This window comes from Nyctereutes procyonoides, unplaced genomic scaffold (genome assembly GCF_905146905.1).
Source record: "Nyctereutes procyonoides isolate TBG_1078 unplaced genomic scaffold, NYPRO_anot_genome, whole genome shotgun sequence".
NCBI classification, from domain to species: domain Eukaryota; kingdom Metazoa; phylum Chordata; class Mammalia; order Carnivora; family Canidae; genus Nyctereutes; species Nyctereutes procyonoides.
The window spans coordinates 56,982,720-57,002,630 of record NW_026575043.1 but is presented as its reverse complement, the minus strand read 5'-3'; the positions used below and the strand labels follow the sequence as shown (position 1 = coordinate 57,002,630).

Below are 19,911 nucleotides of genomic sequence, written 5' to 3'. Positions count from 1 at the left end.
GGACGCGCCTGGACCCGCGCGGAAGCTCCGGCCGTTGGGCGCTCGCAGCAGCCGTTACGGCCGTTACCCTAAGCCCCGCCCTCGCCCTCCCTCCTGTCCAATCCCGACGGCTCCCTCGGGCGGGGGTGTGGTCATGTGGCCTGGCCCCCTCAAGAAGAGGCCGCGCCCCTTCCTCCGTTCCTGAAGTGGCGTCACTTCCGGCGTGTGCGTCTGGCGTCCGGCCGTCACAGGATGGCGGCTCTGAGGAGCTGGCTGTCGCGGAGCGTAGCCTCCCTGTTCAGGTACCGCTGTGGTGGGGTACGAGGGCAGCACCGCAAGGGGGAGGCGCCGCAGGGAGCGCGTCGGCCTAGCAGGCGCGCGTTTCGCTCCACGGCCGAGAGGGCCGCGGCGTCCCGCCCCTCTTAGGTCCGAGAACGTCGGGACTCTGCCTCCCGCCCCCTCGGCGAAGTCCAGGGGTTACTGCTCACTGACGGCTTCTCCATTATTCCACTGGCTGAACGCCAGTGCCCCCCCCCCCCGCCCCGAGCTCAGGCTGGCTTCCTGGGGCGCGTGGGCCTGCCGGCGAGTTCGTTGGCCGATCGCCGACACTGGAGGGAGATGGGGTCGGCCCGGGCGAGCGGCGGGTTGTGAGAGGAAGTTTTCCCTGCGAGCAGGAGAGCAGCTCTGTCCCCGCGCGGCCCTGGTGGCCGCGGGCTCCAGGTGTAGCCTACTGGGGACAGAGGTCCAGAGCTAAGCGCTCCCTACAGCAGCGTTCATTTTGGCCCGAGGTTTTTAAAAAGCTTTGGGACCGCCTTTTAAATTTGAACGCCTGTTCTCGGTTGAACTCCGAAACCCCTGGACCAGCATTCCGGCGCGGCCGGGGCTCCTGGGAGTTGGGTGGAAGTTCCTCCTTCCAACGAACTGGGGCTTTCCAGTCTGGCACGCCCCCCCCCCCCCACGGGCCCTGTGATCTTGAAGGGACCCAACGCCTTCGTGTGGGCTTCCGCTTGGCCGGTGTGAGTTTCTCACCCCTGCAAATTGAAGGAACCCACAGATTGGTAGTTACCGCCTTCCTAAATTTGACTTGTGTTTCTAGGTACAGGCAGTGTGTTCCTGTCGTGGCTGACTTTAAGAAGCGCTGCTTCTCAGAATTGATAAGACCATGGCACAAAACTGTGGCAGTTGGACTTGGTGTGACCTTGTGTGCAGTTCCTATTGCACAGGTAAAAATACTGTAGTGTCACTGGGTGTTTCTTAGTGTGCTGTGCCTTCCTGAAATCTCAGCGTGGCAGTGAACCATCAGACAAGCTCTAAGTGTTATCCAGTGCTCCCACACCCAAGAATGGTTCACTTTCTCCCATACCAGTATCATCTTTTCATAGCTGAGCAAATTGTCCCATTTAGTAGGAACAATATGTCAAGGTGATCAAATTGTATAGAGAAAAAACAGTAATAAGATGAGGATATTGGAATTTATCGTCAAAACAGTCTTCCATGCACAAAAATTTATTGAGCAACTTTTAATGTGCCATATGCTGGAAATGTAAGAAAAAAACAGTTGCTTCTCTCATAAAACTTAGATTCTGGGGTGGGGTCCCTGGGTTGCTCAGTCAGTTAAGCCTCTGACTTTTTTAAGTTTTAAAGGTTTTATTACTTATTTTAGAAAGTGGTGGGAGGTGGCGGAGCAGAGGGAGAGGGACAAGGATAAGCAGACTCCTCACTGAGCACAGAGCCCTACCTTGGGCTCAATCCCAGTACCCTGAGATCATGAGCCAAAATCAAGAGTTAGAAGTTCAACTGACTGAACCACCCAGGCACCACAAGCATCTGCCTCTGATTTAGGCCCAGGTTATGATCTCAGGGTAGTGAGATCTGGCCCATATTGGCCTGGCACAGGGCTTTGCCCTGGGCATGGAGTCTGCTTAAGATGCTTCCTCTCTCTCTCTGCTCCCTATTTCTCTCTCTCTCAAAAAAGAAAAAAAAAGGGATCCCTGGGTGGCGCAGTGGTTTGGCGCCTGCCTTTGGCCCAGGGCGCGATCCTGGAGACCCGGGATCGAATCCCACGTCAGGCTCCCGGTGCATGGAGCCTGCTTCTCCCTCTGCCTGTGTCTCTGCCTCTCTCTCTCTCTCTCTCTCTCTGTGACTATCATAAATAAAATAAAAATTTAAAAAAAAAAAAGAAAAAAAAAAAAACCCCAAATAAACAAAAGCAAAACACCCACATTCTAGGGAAAAGGAAGAGGAGAAAAATATAAAGTGCTATGATGAGTGCTTATGTAGGGAACAAATTGGGTAAAAGTATAGGGAGTGCTAGAATAAAACCAGAAGGAACTTGAGTGCAAAAACCTAGAAGCAGGTGTGTATACTTGATATATTTGATGAACAGCAAAAAGGTTAATGTGGCTGGAATGAGAAAGAGCATAATAGAGAAGACCAGAAAAAGCTAAGGATCCAACTGTTTCGTCCTTTTGAACCATTGTAAGGCTTTGAATTTTATTCTGAAAAGGAAACCGCAGAGGATTTTAATACAAGGCTGTTATGATCTCACAGAAGTTTTTAAAGGTTGTTGTGTGGAACTAGGAAGACCAGTGGGACATTGTTGCTCTAGTCCAGGCTTGGAGTGGACAGGCAACAGTGTAGGTGGGGAGAAGTGGACCAGATGTGGTCAGCACGAGTTACTGATGGGTTGAATGTGGAATATATTCCAAGGTTTTTAAAAAAGCCTAAGGAACTGAAAGGATGGAGTTACCTTTTTTTTTTTTTAAGATTTTTTTCATTTATTCATGAGAGACACAGAGAGAGAGAAAGAGAGGCAGAGACACAGGCAGAGGGAGAAGCAGGCTCCATGCCGGGAGCCTGACGTGGGACTTGGTCCTGGGTCTCCAGGATCAGGCCCTGGACTGAAGGCGGCGCTAAACCGCTGAGCTACCTGGGCTGCCCTGGAGTTGTCATTTATTAGAGTGGAAGGGAGTGGGCTTTGGGAAGATGAAATCAAGAGTTCAGTTTTGGAATAATGGTCTAACATGTCTAGTAGACATCTAGGGGGCGTTGTCAAGTAGGTGATATGAAAGTGGCACCTGTGATATGAAAGTATGATAAAAAGATCACTGGTTATATGCTTTCTGGGAAAGAGTTTCCTAAATAGGATATTAGCAAACCCCATTTTGGCAAAATATTACTGATACTTACCTGTGTGTGTTTATCACAAGAAGATCAGTTCCATTTAGCTGACTCATGAGCCTGCATCTTTTTGTTCCTCACACCAGACCTCATCTCTGCTGCTTGTTCATGAATTGTTAACCCTAAAACCCTTACTTAACACCAGGCTGGTTTCTGCCACGATTAAGATAGCCTTTCTTCTTACCTTCAGAAGAATTTTTTGGGTTTGTCCTTTCTCAGTTCATACACTTTTCTTAAGCCTCGGTTACCTCAGTTCTGGACCACATGACAGGAGCCTCAGGTTATTATCCTGTAGGAATGGCAGTTCCATTTCTGCTCTTCAAAACTGGCAGCAGCTCTCCATTGGGTTGCAGAACTAAAACCCAGCTAACTCTCCCTGTACTCCTACCTCCTTGCTCTCTCACCTCCCCTGTGCCATCTGGTAACCAGATTCGTGAACATCCCCTGCATGCAACAGATGTATTTGTTTTCTCATTATTTCTTCCCCAGGCTGCCTGACAGTTTTCACCCTAGCTGTCTTTAGACCCAAGTCCCACCTCTTTTTTTTTTAATTTTTTTTATTTATTTATGAGAGAGAGAGAGAGAGAGAGAGACAGAGACATAGGCAGAGGGAGAAGCAGGCTCCATGCACCAGGAGCCTGACGTGGGATTCTATCCTGGGTCTCCAGGATCGCGCCCTGGGCCAAAGGCAGGCGCTAAACCACTGCACCACCCAGGGATCCCAGTCCCACCTCTTTTTTAAAGCCTTTCAGAGCTTCTGGCCAACAGTGATTTTCCTCTTTCTGACCACATGTATATTTTGATATTTGATGATTATCTGGCACTCTCCTGAGTCAGAGCATAACGGAAAGGGTACAAACGTTGACAAACATGTGGTTTGAGATCTGGATATGTGACTTTTGGGGAAAGTTTATGTAACTATTCTGAGTTTCTGTTTCCTCATCTGTAAAAAAGAAGTGCTGATACCTGGACTGTTGCGAGGAACCAGTGAAAATGCACTGAAAATGCATTATGGGGGTGCCTGGGTGTCACAGTTGGTTAAGCGTCTGACTCTTGGTTTTGGCTCAAATTGTGATTTCAGGGTTGTGGGATCAAGCCCAGTGTTGAGATTAAAATAAAATGCATTATGAAGACATAAGTTAGAATATATCAAAATTAGCTTCCAGTGAGTAGAAATAATATTCTTTCCAGTCTTTTTGTACCTTCAATGCAAGGTACATATGAATACTTGATAGAATGAAAGATAAATATAGTAAATAAAATCCTGGATTTGTTCATGTGTCCAAGACTTCTTGATTGCTACTTTCAAAAGCCAGTGATTTATGGGTTTATACTCTAAATAGAAAAGACAGCATATGATTAGAGGAATTGGTTTCTTTGTTCTGATACAGTAAATGCTCTGCTGAGGAAGGAAAAGGCAGAGTCAGGGATGACTTGAAAGTAGAGCACCCCTGTAAAACCTTTTATAATTCAGCATAAAGTGAAGAGTATCTTTCCAAAAGCCCATGTTAGGGCACTATGCTTTTTACAAATGACATTTAGTACAGTAACTTCTTTTTTCTTCTTTGTAAACTTGAAAATCCTTCCTGGACTTCTTTTGGTTATTGAAATCATGTATTAATGCAGTCAAGTACCTTAAAAGCAAAGAGACAATGCAGACTTTCAGAAAGCAGAGAATACCTGTATTTAGTTAAGGTGGCCACATTTCCTTAACTCTTGAAATAGTTATATTGGCTTTTTTTTTTTAACATAATAGTGGTGGTCAGAGTGAAGAGCTCCCAGCCCTTACCAAAGACCACCATACTGCTCATTTTGCTCAGAATTGCTCTCCCTCATCCACCCATTTACTTTCTTAGACTCAGCTTATCCCTCATCAGTTCTGTGAAGCCTTTTCTAAGCTATTCAACATAGAAGTGATTGTTTTCTTATGTGTGCCCCTACTTGTAGCTTATACAGACTTCTGGGGCGCCTGGGTGGCTCAGTCATTCTAGTGTCTGCCTTCATCTCAGGTCATTATCTCAGGATCTTGGGATCAAGCACCACATCGGGCTCCCTGCTCGGAGGGTCTGCTTCTCCCTCTCCCTCATGCACACATGCTGACTCAAATAAAGTCTTAAAAAAAAAAAAAGATACTTATACAGACTTCTGCTACAGCTGTCATGGTACTTGATTACATTAATTTCCAAGTTCTCTGTTCGCCTCAGCTCTTCCCCTTCCCCATCTGAAATCTTTGAGGATGGAGAATATATCTTACATATGTTCATATCCCAAGTATCTGGCACTGTGATAATGAATGAATTGTAACTTAATTAAATGTTGGTTATAATTACTAGACTTTTATTTCAGATAAATATTTGGCCTTTTGGAGCACAACATAAAGAATAAAAGTAGATAGAAAGCATACTCTGGAATTATTTCCATATATTGTTTTAATAGCAAAAACAAAGCCTAAAAATAAGCAGTTGCAGTGTGAGAAGTGTTTTTCACTTGACCGTGTTGAAGTTGAAGTTCTTGGTTTGAGCTTTAGGCTACAAGTTAAGTGAAAATGTTTGTGTCTTTCAGAAATTGGAGCCTCATTCTCTTAGTAACGATGCATTAATGAGGAGGGCTGTGTCTTTGGTAACAGATAGCACCTCTACCTTTCTCTCTCAGACCACATATGCATTGATTGAAGCAATCACTGAATATACTAAGGTAAGTATCTTCTTGTAACATCTTGATCATCTAAACCAGGGGTTACCAAACTATGGCTTGTAAACCAAATCTAGCGTGATGCTTGTTTTTATAGTTTTATTGGATTGTAGCCAGGCTTATTTGTCCAAACGCTGTCTGTGACTGCTTTCATGATTTGAATAGTTGTAAGAGAGACTATAGGGCCCATAAAGCCCAAAATATTTACTCTGGCCCTTTACAGAAGTTGTCTGAGCCCTTGACCTAAATCAGTGGTTTTTGAAACTTTTTCAGGAACCCTTTTTAAAAGAAAAATCTTTAAATATAGTAGCCCAGTATATAAGACACAGGAACCTAACTAATTGGGTTCAGTTAGGGTAAAGAGGTCTAGAGTCTACCACTTGCAGCACCAGCAGCTTCTTGGTGGGGATAGCTTAAAAACCACTTATCTGAGCTAATAGGTATCTGGATAATCAGATCATTTATAGGTTTGTTGTACCTTCATTTTTCAGCAGCTTTTCCCCTTCACTTTGAGTTTTCCCTCTACTTTGTGTTGTCTTTCTGTGTCTGAATTGCTAACAAGCTTTTAGAAACACAGAAGTTGACAAGTAGCAGTACTTATGTCCAGGAAAAATGCCTGTACCTCCTATAGTAGTGCAATTTCAGTGAGGTAGAAGGACTCGAAGAGTCAGACTCTAATCTCCTTGACATGTAAACCTCACTAATCTTAATATGCCTCTCTTATTTTACTCAGATTTATTTATTCTGTATTTGTAGGCTGTTTATACCTTAATTTCTCTGTATCGACAATACACAAGTTTACTTGGGAAGATGAATTCGCAGGAGGAAGATGAAGTGTGGCAGGTGATCATTGGAGCCAGAGTTGAGGTAAGGAAAAAGTTAGATACCACAGTGAGGTAGGGGCACTAATACAGAGATGTCTACTAACAGTAACTCTTCTCTAAATCTATTTTGAATAAGCTAATTTAAAGTACTTATTATTAACCTCTTCATGTTGTCTCAAGTGTTGTATTTAATTTACAGATGACTTCAAAACAACAAGAATACTTGAAGTTGGAAACGACTTGGCTGACTGCACTTGGTCTTTCGGAGATGGCAGCAGAAGCTGCATATCAAACTGGTAGGTTCAAGTTGTCACTACCAAGGTGCCATATTAGTTTTCATCTGGCTGTAAAATGAGGGATTTAGATTAGTCTAAGGCCATGTGGCTCTAACTTTGTGAGAGAATATCCCTATTTCCATTATAGGGAGTCCATATCTAGAAAATGACACAACTGCTGATTAGAAAATGATTGTGTCCAAATTGTTTTTAAGCATCTTATTCTTTTTATAACCCCAATATTAATGGCTAACTAGTCATACAGTGGTACAGTTAGGGGAGACTGGAGACCATCAATTTGTGTGAACCTTATTGTATAGATGGAGAAACTGAGACCTGGAATCCTAGTCAATGGCAAATCCAGGACAAATAGTAGCTATCATTTATTGAGTACTAGTCTATTTCAGGCTTTGCAGTAAGCATTTTAAAAGGTTTTCCTTTTTTTTTTTTTTTTTTAAGATTTTATTTGAGGGCAGCCCCGGTGGAGCAGCGGTTTAGCATCGCCTGCAGCCTGGGGTGTGATCCTGGAGACCCGGGATCGAGTCCCACATCGGGCTTGTTGCGTGGAGCCTGCTTCTCCCTCTGCCTGTGTCTCTGCCTCTCTCTCTCTGTGTGTGTCTCTATGAATAAATAAATAAAATCTTTTACAAAAAAAAAGGATTTTATTTGAGAGAGAAAGTGAGAGAGCATATGTGGAGGGGGAGGAGTAGGAGAAGAGAGGGAGAAGCAGTCTCTCTACTGAGCAGGGAGCCTGACATGGGGCTTGATCCCAGGACCCTAAGATCATGACCTGAGCTGAAGGCAGATGCTTAACCGGCTGAGCCACCCAGATGCTCCTGCAGTAAGCATTTTATAGGCACTTTTTTTTTTTTTTTTTTTTTTTTTTTAGTCATGAGAGAGGCAGAGACATAGGTCAGGGGTAGAAGCAGGCTCTCTGCAAGGAGCCCTATGTGGAACCCAATCCCAGGACCCTGGGATCACGACCTGAGCCGAAGGCAGATGCTCAACCACTGAGCCACCCAGGCGTCCCTATAGCTACTTTTAATTTATTAAGGAACTGTGAGGATTAGCATTCCGTCATTACAAATGAAGAGAATGGAGACCAAAAGGTTAAGAAATTCACTGAGATGCTGGGTATGGTAAGGAAGCAGCCTCAGTACTAAAGCCTTTGCACCTTTGTATCCCAATGGAGAAAATGCAGTTATGCATAAGCACGAGGATGCTTTCTGAACCTCACAATCCATCCAGTGGGCTTTAGCTGAAGGTATTTAACTAAACATATTTTGAAGAAAACTCTAGTTTATTCTTACCTGAACTGGCCTCAAACTGGGTAGTTCACAGAAACTTTGGTTTTCTTAAAGATAAAAACTGGAACACCTGGGTGGCTCAGCAGTTGAGCCTCTGCCTTTGTCTCTGCCCCTCTCTCTCATGAATAAATAAAATCTTAAAAAAAAAAAAAAAAAAAACTAGGGGCTGGAGTACCAAATTGGAATGAGGAGTGAAACAGTCGAACTGTGAAAGTAGCGTTATAGCAGTGCCACATTAGAAGTTGGAACAGGGTTTCTAGGTACAGTTTGCTGAGGCATTCCAGGATGAACATTCCCCTAGGCAGCCTTCACTCACCTAGGCAGGCTTCGATTGAGCTGGAGAAAAGGGAGGTCATGTGTTCAAAGTTAAAGCATTATCTGGGAAAAAAGACATTTTCACAAAACTCATAAAAGAGCTCACACTTTAAAATCCTGGCAAAAAAGGGTCAATATAAAAAAATCAAAGAAAAGTTCTTAAACTATAAGGAGATTTACCTTAATCAGATATGTCTTCTGATCAACAACCCTTCGGATACAAGATGACAAATCAATAACCTAAAATTTTATATATAGCCAAGTATCATTTCAGACATAAAAATACTCAAAGTTTATCAACCACACATGCTTCCTGGAAAAACTACTTTGTGAAGAAAGAAACTAATTTAGAAAAAACAACTGAAATAAAAGAATAATGAAGTAAATTTAATAAAACTTAACAAAAGTTCTGAGTGTTAAATTTTTAAATCAGTTTGGGGAAGAAGTGGAAGCATGTCAGTCTTTGTTTTGAGAGGAAGAAATAGACATTAGCTTAACATTAGACTTTGCTAAACAAAGAAAACTTGATAAATTCAGTTAAGACGAAGTTTTAAAAGAAATAGGTGAACAAGTTCTAAGGTAAGTCATCACAATAACTATGAATAGGTTCAAAAAAATAATCACAGCTATAACAGTTTAGAGACACCTAAAACAAAATGGTATAGGACAGCTGAAAGTTACAAAAAACTAAACTGAACATTATTAACAAAAAGAAAGCTACTCCAAAAAACTGGCAGAGCAATGTCAGAGAAAAAGGATTCAAAACTAAAAGCATTAAAACAATTCAGAAGATATCAGGAAGCAATATGCTTGATAAAGAATTCAAAGTAATGGTCATAAAGATACTGGACTTGAGAAAAAAGTAGACAAACTCAGAATTTGAACAAAGAAAAACTATGAAAAGAACCAGTCAGAGGGGCGCCTGGGTGGCACAATAGGTTAAGTGTCTGACTCTTGGTTTCAGCTCAGGTGGTGAGATCAAGTCCCATTAGGCTCTTCACTTCCACTCTTGCTCTCTATTTCTCTCTCTCTCTCTCTCTCTCTCTCTCTCTCTCTCTTATGAATAAATAAATAAAGTCTTTAAAAAAGAGAGAGGCAGAGACACAGGCAGAGGGAGAGAAGCAGACTCCATGCAGGGAGCCCAACATGGGACTCGATCCCGGGTCTCCAGGATCACGCCCTGGGCTGAAGGCGGTGCTAAACCGCTGAGCCACCTGGGCTGCCCCTCTATTTCTCTTAAAAAAAAAAAAAAAAAGAAAGAAAAAAACACCAGTCAAAGGTGAAGAATTCAACAACTGAAAGAAAAAGTATGCTAGAAGGAATCAACAGTGGATTAGAGGGTGCTGAAGAATGGATCAGTGACCTGGAAGACAGCATGATGGAAAACAAGCTGAACAGCAAAAATAAAAATAAAAAATGAAAACAGGTTAAGGGCACTTGGTGACATTATCAAGCATAATAACATTTGCATTATAGGGATCCCAGAAGAGAGAGAGAAAGAGGCAGAAAATTTCCCTAATCTGGTAAGCACAGATAGCCCTTAAGGAGATCCATACCAAGACACAATTAAAATGGCAAAAGGTAATGATAAACAGAGTTTTAAAAACAATAAAACAGTTACATGCAAGAGATACCCCATAAGGGGTATTTGAAAGCTGTTTTTTTAGCACCAACTTTGTAGGCCAGAAGGAAGTAGCATAATATGTTCAAAGTGCTAAAAGAAAAAACGTACAACCAAGAATACCCAGCAAGATTATCATTAGAAATATATAGAGAGTTTCCCCAAGCAAAAGTTAAAGGATTTCATCACCACTAAACCGGCCTTACAGGAAATGTTAAAGGAATTCTTAAGTGGACAGAAAAGGCCATAATTAGAAGAAAATTATGAAAGGAAAAAATTCCACAAGTAAAAGCGAATATATAGTAAAAATATTAATTATTCATTTGAAGAGCAATATGGAGGTTAAACCATAAGAGTAGTAAAAATCTGTTATATCTATAAAAATTAGTCAAAGGATACACAAAAAGATATAAAATATGACATCACATACATAAAACATATGGAGCAAGTAAAAATGTAGTGCTTTAAGAATGTGTTCAAACTTTTTTTCTTTTTAAGATTTTATTTATTCATGAGAGGTACAGGGAGAGAGGCAGAGACATAGGCAGAGGGAGAAGCGGGCTCTCTGTGGGGACCCTGATGGGGGGACTCGATCCCAGGACCCTGGGATCATGACCTGAGCCCAAGACAGACACTCAATCACCAAGCCACCCAGGTGTCCCAGAGTGTGTTCAAACTTAACCATCAACTTAATATAGATTATGCATATAAGATACTATATATGAACCAAATGATAACCACGAATCAAAAATCTATAATAGATACACAAAAAATAAACATTAAAGAAAGCCATCAAACTCACAAGGGAAAAGAGCAAAAGAAGAAAGGAACAGAAAAGAACTATAGAAACAACCAGAAAATAATTAACAGCAGTAAATACATACTCAGCAATGATTACTTTAAATGTTCTTCAATCAAAAGACATAGGGTGACTGCATAGATTAAAAAACAAGAGTCATCTATAAGCTGCCTGCAAGAGACTCACTTTAGACCCAAAGACATGTACAGACTGAATGTGAACGGATGGAAAAAAATATACCATGAAAATGAAAACAAGCCCCCACCACCACCAAAAAAAAAAGCCGAGGTAGCAATCAATACTTCTATCAGATAAATAGACAAAAAAGACTGTTGTGGGGCACCTGGGTGGCTCAGTCAGTTGAATGTCTGACTCTTGTTTTGGGGTAAGTTCATGAGGTCGAGTCCAGTGTCAGGCTCTGTACTCCGCATGGAGTCTGCTTATGATTCTCACTGCCTCTCCCTCTACCCCCACCCCTACCCCACACTCTAAAATAAATCTTAAACTCTCTCCCTCTCTCCCTTCCTTCCAAATGTGTGCATTCTCCTGACCACCCAAAAAAACAAAAAACAAAAATCTGTAGCAAGAGACAAGGGAGGACACTACATAAATGATAAATGAATCCAAAACATAACAATTGTAAATATGCACCCAGCATAGGAGCACCTAAATATATACAGCAAATAGTAACAGACATAAACAGAGAAATTGACAGTAATACAATAATAGTAAGGGACGTTAACACCCTACTTACATCAAAAGATAGATGATCCAGATAGAAAAAAGGAAATGATGGCTTTGAACAATACATTAGACCATATGGACCTAACCTATACACAGAACATTCCATCCAAAAACAGAATACACATTATTTTCAAGTGTACATAGAACCTTCTCCAGGACAGATCATATGGTAATCCACAAAACAAGCCTCAATAAGTTTAAGATTGAAATGCTATTATCTTTTCCTACCACAATGAATCGAGACTAGAAATCTATTTCAAGGGACGCCTGGGTGGCTCAGTGGTTGAGTGCTTCCGTTCGGCCTAGGGCGTGATCCTGGAATCCCGAGATCAAGTCCAGCACTGGGCTCCCTGCATGGAGCCTGCTTCTCTTTCTGCCTGTGTCTCTGCCACTCTCTGTGTGTCTGTCATGAATAAATAAATAATTTTTAAAAATATATATTTCAAGAAAAAATCTGGAAAAATACACAAACTTAAAGCTTAAACATGCTACTAAACAAGTGGGTCAACCAAGAAATCAGAGCGGAAATGAGAAAATACACAGAGAAAAATGAAAGCACAATGGTCCAAAATCTTTGGGACACAGCAAAAGCAGTTCTGAGTTTACAGTAATACAGACCTACCTCAAGAAACAAACACCTCAGAGGAGCTAGAAAAAAAGAACAAAGCCCAAAGCTAGTAGAAGGAACAAAATAATAAAGGTTGGAGCAGAAATAAATAGGAAATCATAAAAAATAGAAAAGACCAGTGAAGCTAGCAGTGCCTAGCTGGTTCAGTGGAGCATGCAACTCTTGATCTTGGGGTTGTGGATTTGAGCTTCATATTAGGTGTAGAGATTGCTCAAAAATAAAATCCCTTTTTTTTTTTTTTTAAGATTTTACTTATTCATGACAGAGGCAGACATATAGGCAGAGGGAGAAGCTGGCTCCCTGCAAGGAGCTTGATGCGGGACTTGATCCTGGACCCCGGGTTCACCCCCTGAGCCAAAGGCAGACGCTTAATCGCTGAACCACCCAGGTGTCCCAAAATAAAATCTTTAAAAGAAAAATTGAGGCCAAGAGTTGTTTCTTTCAAAAGACAAAATTGATAAACCTTAGCCAGACTCATCAATAAAATAGTATGCAAAATCAGAAATGAAGAGAAATAACCAAAACAACAAATACAAAGGGTTAAAAGAGAATATTATGAAAAATTATATGCTGAGAAATTGGACCATCTAGAAGAAATAATAAATTCATAGAAACAGAAAATCTTCCAAACGTGAATTAGGAAGAAATGGAAAATTTAAACAGAAAAATTATTAGTAATTAGATGGAATTTAAAAAAAAAAAAAAAAAAAACCTCCCACCAAACAAAAAGTCCAGGGCCAGATGGCTTCACCAAATTGAATTCCACCATTTATAAAAGAGGTAATACCTATTTTCAAAACTAGTCCAAAAAACAGAAGATAAAGAAAATTTCCAAATTTATCCTACAAGGCTAGCATTACATTACCCTGATACCAAAACCAAAGACACTACAAAAAGAAAACCAGGGTGCCTTGGTGGCACTGTCTTTTAAGCTTCCTACTCTTGGTTTCAGTTTAGGTTGTGATCTCAGGGTCATGAGATCAAGCCCCACATCAGTCTCCACACTCAGCAGGCAGTCTGCTTGGGATTCTCTCTCCCTTTCCCTCTGTTCCTCCCCTTCTCCCCACACATGCTCACTCTCAAATATTTAAAAGAAAAAGAAAACTAGAAGCCAGTGGCTCTGATGAACATAGATGCAAAAATACTCAGTAAGATATTAGCAAACTTGAGTTCAGTAATACGTTAAAGAGATGATTAACCAAACTCAAGTGAGATTTATTCCAGGGATGAAAGGGTGGTTCAATATTTGCAAATCAGTGTGATTCCTCACATTAACAAGAAGAAAGATAAAAACCATAGGTGATCCTATGGTTTCAATAGATGCAAAAAAAGCATTTGACAAAAATACAACACCCATTCATGTTAAGAACTCTCAACAAAGTGTGTTTAGAGGGAATATTCCCCCCAACATAATAAAGGTTATATATGAAAAACTCAAGCTAACATCATACTCAATGGTTTAAAAAAAAAAAAAAATTAACAAGGAACACCTGAGTGGCTTAGTCAGTTGTGCATCCACTCTTGATTTTGGCTCCAGTCATGGTCTTGGGTTGTGGAATCAAGCCCTGCTTGGTACAGAGTCTGCTTAGTATTCTCTCTTCCTCCCTCTGCACCTTTCCCCACTTGCACGCACGTATTCTCTCTCTCTTTCTCAATAAAAGGTTAGCAGAACAACCCCATTTACAGTTGCACCCAAAACAATAAAATACTGGGAATAAATTTATCCAAGGATGTAAAAGACACTGAAAACTATAAGACATTGATCAAGGAAATTGAAAACAATGGAAATAAAGACATACTATGCTCTCATGCATTGGAAGAATTAATACTGTTAAAATATCCACTACTGGGATCCCTGGGTGGCGCAGCGGTATGCATTGGAAGAATTAATACTGTTAAAATATCCACTACTGGGATCCCTGGGTGGCGCAGCGGTTTGGCGCCTGCCTTTGGCCCAGGGCGCGATCCTGGAGACCCGGGATCGAATCCCATATCGGGCTCCCGGTGCATGGAGCCTGCTTCTCTCTCTCTCTCTCTCTGTGACTATCATAAATAAATTTAAATAAAATAAAATAAAATATCCACTACTTTGCTAAACAATCTATAGGTTCACTGCAATCCCTATCAAAATACCAATAGTATTTTTTACAGAACTAGAACAAAATAATCCTAAAATTCATATGGAACCATAAAAGACTGAATGAATAGTCAAAGTAATCCTCAGAAAGTAGAACAAAAGTGGAGGTATCACAACCCCAGATTTCCAGGTATACTACAAATCTATAGTAATCAAAACCATGTCATACTGGCACATATCACAGAGGCTGACAAATGGAATGGGATAGAGAGCCCAGAAACAAACCCACACCTCTGGTCAATTGACCTATAACAAAGAAAGCAAGACTATACAATGGGGAAAAGAAAGTCTCTTCAGCAAATGGTGTTGGGAAAACTGGACAGCTACATTCAAAAGAATGAAAATGGACCACTTTCTTAAACTATATACAAAAAATAAACAAAGACCTAACTTTGAGACCAAAAACCATAAAACTCCTAAAAGAAAGCACAGGCAATATTCTCAGACATCACCCTTAGCAACATATATATGGATATGTCTCCTCAGGCAAGGGAAACAAAAGCAAAAATAAATTACTGGGACTACATCAAAATAAAAAGCTTTAGTGAAGCCAAAGAAACTATCAGGAAAACAAAATGGCAACCTAATGAATGGGAGTAGATACTTGTAAATTATGTATAAGGGGTTAATATCCAAAATATATAGAGAACTTACACAACACCAAAAAAAAATCCAGTTAAGAAATAGGCAGAGGAACTGTATAGACATTTTTCCAAAGAAGACATACAGATGGCCAACGGACACATGAAAAGATGCTCAACATCACTAATCACCAAGGAAATGCAAATCAAAATCACGGGATAACACAGCAGTCAGAAAGGCTTCTATCAAGACAAGAAATAACAAGTATAAGCAAAGATGTGGATAAAGGGAATTCTTGTGTAGTATTAGTAGAAATGTAAATTCATGCAGCCGCTGTGGAAAACAGTATGGAGTTTCCTCAAAAAATTAAAAATAGGAATACTATATGATCCAGTAATTCCACTACTGGATATTTACCCAAAGAAAACAAAAACACATTTAAAAAGATAACGTGCACCCATATACTACAGCATTATTTACAATAGCCAAGATAAGGAAGCAACCCAAGTGTCCACTAATAAATGAGTGGATCAAGAAGTTATGAATGATGTGTGTGTATACATATATACACATACAGTGGAATATTAGCCATAAAAAAGTATTAGGTCTTGCCATTTCTAACAACATGGATAGACCCAGAGGGTATTGATTACACCAAGTGAAAGAAGTCCGACAGACAAGTATCATATGATTTCACTTGCATATGGCATCTAAAAAAACAGACTCTTAAATACAGAGAGCAAACTGGTGGTTGGCAGAGAGGGAGGGAGATGGGTGGGAAGCTGGGCAAAATAGAGGATTAAAAGGCACAAACTTCAGTTATAAATACGTCATGGAAATGAAAAGTACAGGATTGGGAAATAGCCAATAATATTCTAATAACATTGTACAGGAATAGGTGGTGACTACACTTAACGTGGTGAGCGCTGAGCATTGATGTGTGAATCAGTATGTTGTACATGCAAGACTAATGTTAATTATACTTCAATAAAATGTAGGATGTGAAACTGTATGTATAGTATGGTCTTAAGTTCATGGAGTAACGATGAAGAAGAAATGTAGATGGAGGGATCCCTGGGTGGCTCAGCGGTTTAGCGCCTGCCTTTGACCCAGGGCATGATCCTGGAGTCCTAGGATCAAGTCCCATATCGGGTTCCCTGCATGGAGCCTGCTTCTATCTTTGCCTGTGTCTCTGCCTCTCTCTCTGTGTCTCTCATGAATAAATGAATAAAATCTTTAAAAAAAAATGTAGATGGAAAGAATGATGAGAAGAAATATGGAAGAAAACTGCTGAGAACAGATTATTGGAAGGAAACGCACCAAAATGCTAATATAGTTTGGATGTTGAAATAATCATGGGTGATTTAAAAAAAAAAAAGATTTTATTTATTTGAGAGAGAAGAGATCATGAGTGGGGTAGAGGGGCAAAAGGAATGGAAGAAGCAGACACTCTGCTCAGCAGGCAGTCGAGCAGGCAGTCCAATGCAGGCCTTCTATTCCAAGACCCTGGGATCAGGATCTGAGCTGAAGGCAGATGCTTAACCAACTGAGCCACCCAGGTGCCCCAATAATGCGTGATTTTTATATTATCTCATAATCAGTAAATATTTAAAACTAAAAATCATGAAAATATATCTAATAAAGCAAAAATTGAGATTTACAAGGAAAAGTTACGTTTTTTTTTTTTTTTTAATTTAATAGAAAGCATGAGAGGAGAGTCAGTGGGAGAAGCAGACTCCCCGGTGAGCAGGGAGCCCAGTGCAGGGCTCAATCCTGAGATTCCACAGAGCCGAAGATAGGCCCCTAACTGAGCCACCCAGATGCCTTGGAAAAGTTAAGTTTTATACACATCTCAGAGATTCACAGATCAAGTCCAAAAAACAAAAAGTAAACCTGTTACAGGTTGAAACAATGATTTTTAAAAATTTAACAAGGACACCTGGGTGGTTAAGCCAGTTAAGGGTCCAAATTTGATTCTGGCTGAGGTCATGATCTCAGGGTTGTAAGATCAAGCCCCACACTGGGCACAGAGCCTGCTTAAGATTCTCACTCTCCCTCCCTGTCCCTCTCTAAAAATAAATTTAAAAAAAAAAAAAGCTTAACCAAGTATATATAGTGAATATAAAATTTCCCCCCCAAAAAAAATGCTTTTCAAACACAAAAACTGATTTTGTGCCAGATGACAGAGACTCTGCAAATTCCTTCCTACCCCTTCTCTGACCAAAAATTAAAATGGAAATTTAAAAATACTTGGAATGGTGATGCAGCAGACCCAGAGAGCTGCAGATAAAGTAACTCTTTGAGAGAAACAGACACATTTAAATGTGTATGTCAGAAATCCAAAGAAGAGCCATGAATGACAGGTAATAGTCACTATATCAAGTACTGGCAGTGAACAAATTAAACTTGTAATACAGCTAGAAAAAGTGGAAAATACATCTAGACACTGTAGAATAAATGAAATAAAAGATTAAGAAGACTTAAAGAAATAGGGGCACCTGGGTAATTCAGTTGGTTAAGCGTCTTGACTTTTGATTTCATCTCAGGTCGATCTCAGGGTTGTGAAATCAAGCCCCATGTGGGGCTCCGCATTCAGTGCCAAATCTGCTTGAGATTCTCTCTGCCCCTCCCCTTGCTCATGTGCTCACTCACACTCTCTAAAAGAAAATAAAATATTTTTAAAATATTTAAAAAGGTAAAATCTGATTCCTTAAAAAAAATTTGGCAAGTATGATTTTTTTAGATGGCAAAAGTTACATCAGAAAGAGCTGTTATAGATACTGAGGGCTTTTCATTATGTAAGTACTACAATCTATGAAATCCCAAATTGGCCCAAGAAGTAAAGAATACAAATAAAACCAATAACCATAAAAGCTGAAATAATATTCAAATATTTTATGCCCCCAAAATGGACACTAAGCCCAGGCTGTTTTGTGGAAAGTTTTACCAAGTCTTCAAGAAATATAATTCCCATGCTAAGTATAGCAGTGCATAGTACATGATGGCAAGCCTCCCAACTGTTGTTGTTATAAAGTCAGCATGGGCTTGACCCCAACTCCACTAGGCCAACACTGAAATAAAACTGTGGTCAGCATCACTTATAAATATAAGTCAAATATAGCCATTCACCCTCAAAATACTTCAATACTTCAGTATTGGAAAAAAAACTATCAACATAATTCACTACTTGAGATTATCTGTAGTAAAGGAGGAAAGCCAGCTGTGTAATGTCAATATGTGCCCCAAAGCCATCAGTAAGATGTAGTACCTGTTTATGACGTAAATCTAAGTGCAGTTAGAACTTTTTTAACATGATATAGTTTCATAATTCTATTTAGTAATGAAATATGAGAGGCATTCCTATCAAGGTCAGAAACAAATAAGAGGGTGCTTGCTATTCTCCACAAACTTTTATCAGCACTGAAGGTTCTTATAATACAGTAAGGTAGAAAAGAGCCACTGAGATTTATAGATGAATTGATAAATATGCATATCTATATGATGACATATGTACATAGCAGGTAAACAGAATGATAGAGCCCAAAAATATTGTTAAAGAAAAAAAATTGCAACATATGTTCGATAAATACCTTTGTGTCATTATGTAAATTTATAGCAACAAAATATTTCTCTATGCATTCCAATATGTACAAAAGATGAGAAAGATGCCCTTTAAACTTCCAGCAGAGGTTCTCTCTTAAGATTGGGTAGCATGGACAGCCTGGGTGGCTCAGCGGTTTAGCGCCACCTTCTGCCCAGGGTGTGACCCTGGAGACCTGGGATCAAGTCCCATATCAGGCTCCCTGCATGGAGCCTGCTTCTCCCTCTGCCTGTGTCTCTGCCTCTCTCTCTATCATGAATAAATAAAATCTTTAAAAAAAAAAAAAAAGATTGGGTAGCATGATGAAAGAGATCTTTGACAGTTTCATTAATGAGCTATTAATTTGCCAAAAAAAGTTATATACATTCATAAGATGTCTATACTAAGAGCTGTATAGCTATAAAGAGGATTGTGGGAATTTCATTTAATAATTATTAATAATGATAGCTGCTGATAGCTGGAGAAAAATGCAGACCTCAGCGTGGAGGTAGAAAGTTCTCTGCTGTGCAGAGAGGGAGGGGCTCAGATGACAGCCACAGAGCCCCAGGCCTTCCTTGTGTCCACTGGTGGCTTGTACCCTATTGGGCCGTTCACCCTAATGGTCTCATCTTTTGGCAGGAGCAGATCAGGCCTCGATAACAGCCAGGAATCATATTCAGTTGGTGAAGTCGCAGGTGCAGGAAGTGCGCCAGCTTTCCCAGAAAGCAGAAACCAAGTTGGCAGAAGCACAGACAGAGGAGCTCCGTCAGAAGACCCAGGAGGAAGGGGACGAGAGGGCTGAGGCGGAGCAGGAGGCCTACCTGCGTGAGGACTGAGCGCTGGAGCCGTTGCCCACATCTGCTGGGTCAGCCTGAGGAGAGCAGGGGTGGCCACCATCCGGCCCAAGGGCAGCAGGGCCTTCTCTGCACCAGAGGCGGTGGCACATCCTGCCCTGGCCCATGAGGGCCTTAGTGAGCTGTGAGTGCCTGGCCTCTCACCCCTGTGGACCTGGCTCTTTGCCCTGGGGCACTGCACCCTGTTTAACATTTGACCCCACTCAGCAAGCTCTCCGCTCAGCCATCTTTTTACCTCCCACCCAGAGCATCTCGGCATCCTAGCCAGAGAGAAGGGTCCTTGTTTGTCACACCCACAAGTTCGGTAGCTGTTTAACTTCCGTTTCCAATCTTACTCATATTTTCAAATATGATTTAGTCTTTGCTCCCTCCATAGGAATGTGTGTTTTTTGGGA

At 40.8% G+C, this 19,911-nt stretch overlaps 1 protein-coding gene across 1 annotated transcript; it reads left to right on the top strand.

Moving 5' to 3' along the window:
• Positions 1 to 178: 178 nt before the first annotated feature.
• DIABLO (diablo IAP-binding mitochondrial protein) lies at positions 179 to 19,889 on the top strand. The gene is made up of 6 exons (XM_055322443.1): positions 179 to 281; positions 1,076 to 1,202; positions 5,722 to 5,853; positions 6,607 to 6,717; positions 6,874 to 6,970; positions 19,302 to 19,889. The coding sequence occupies exons 1-6, from the start codon at positions 232 to 234 to the stop codon at positions 19,496 to 19,498; spliced, it is 714 nt and encodes a 237-aa protein (XP_055178418.1). The 5' UTR covers positions 179 to 231; the 3' UTR covers positions 19,499 to 19,889.
• Positions 19,890 to 19,911: the final 22 nt, after the last annotated feature.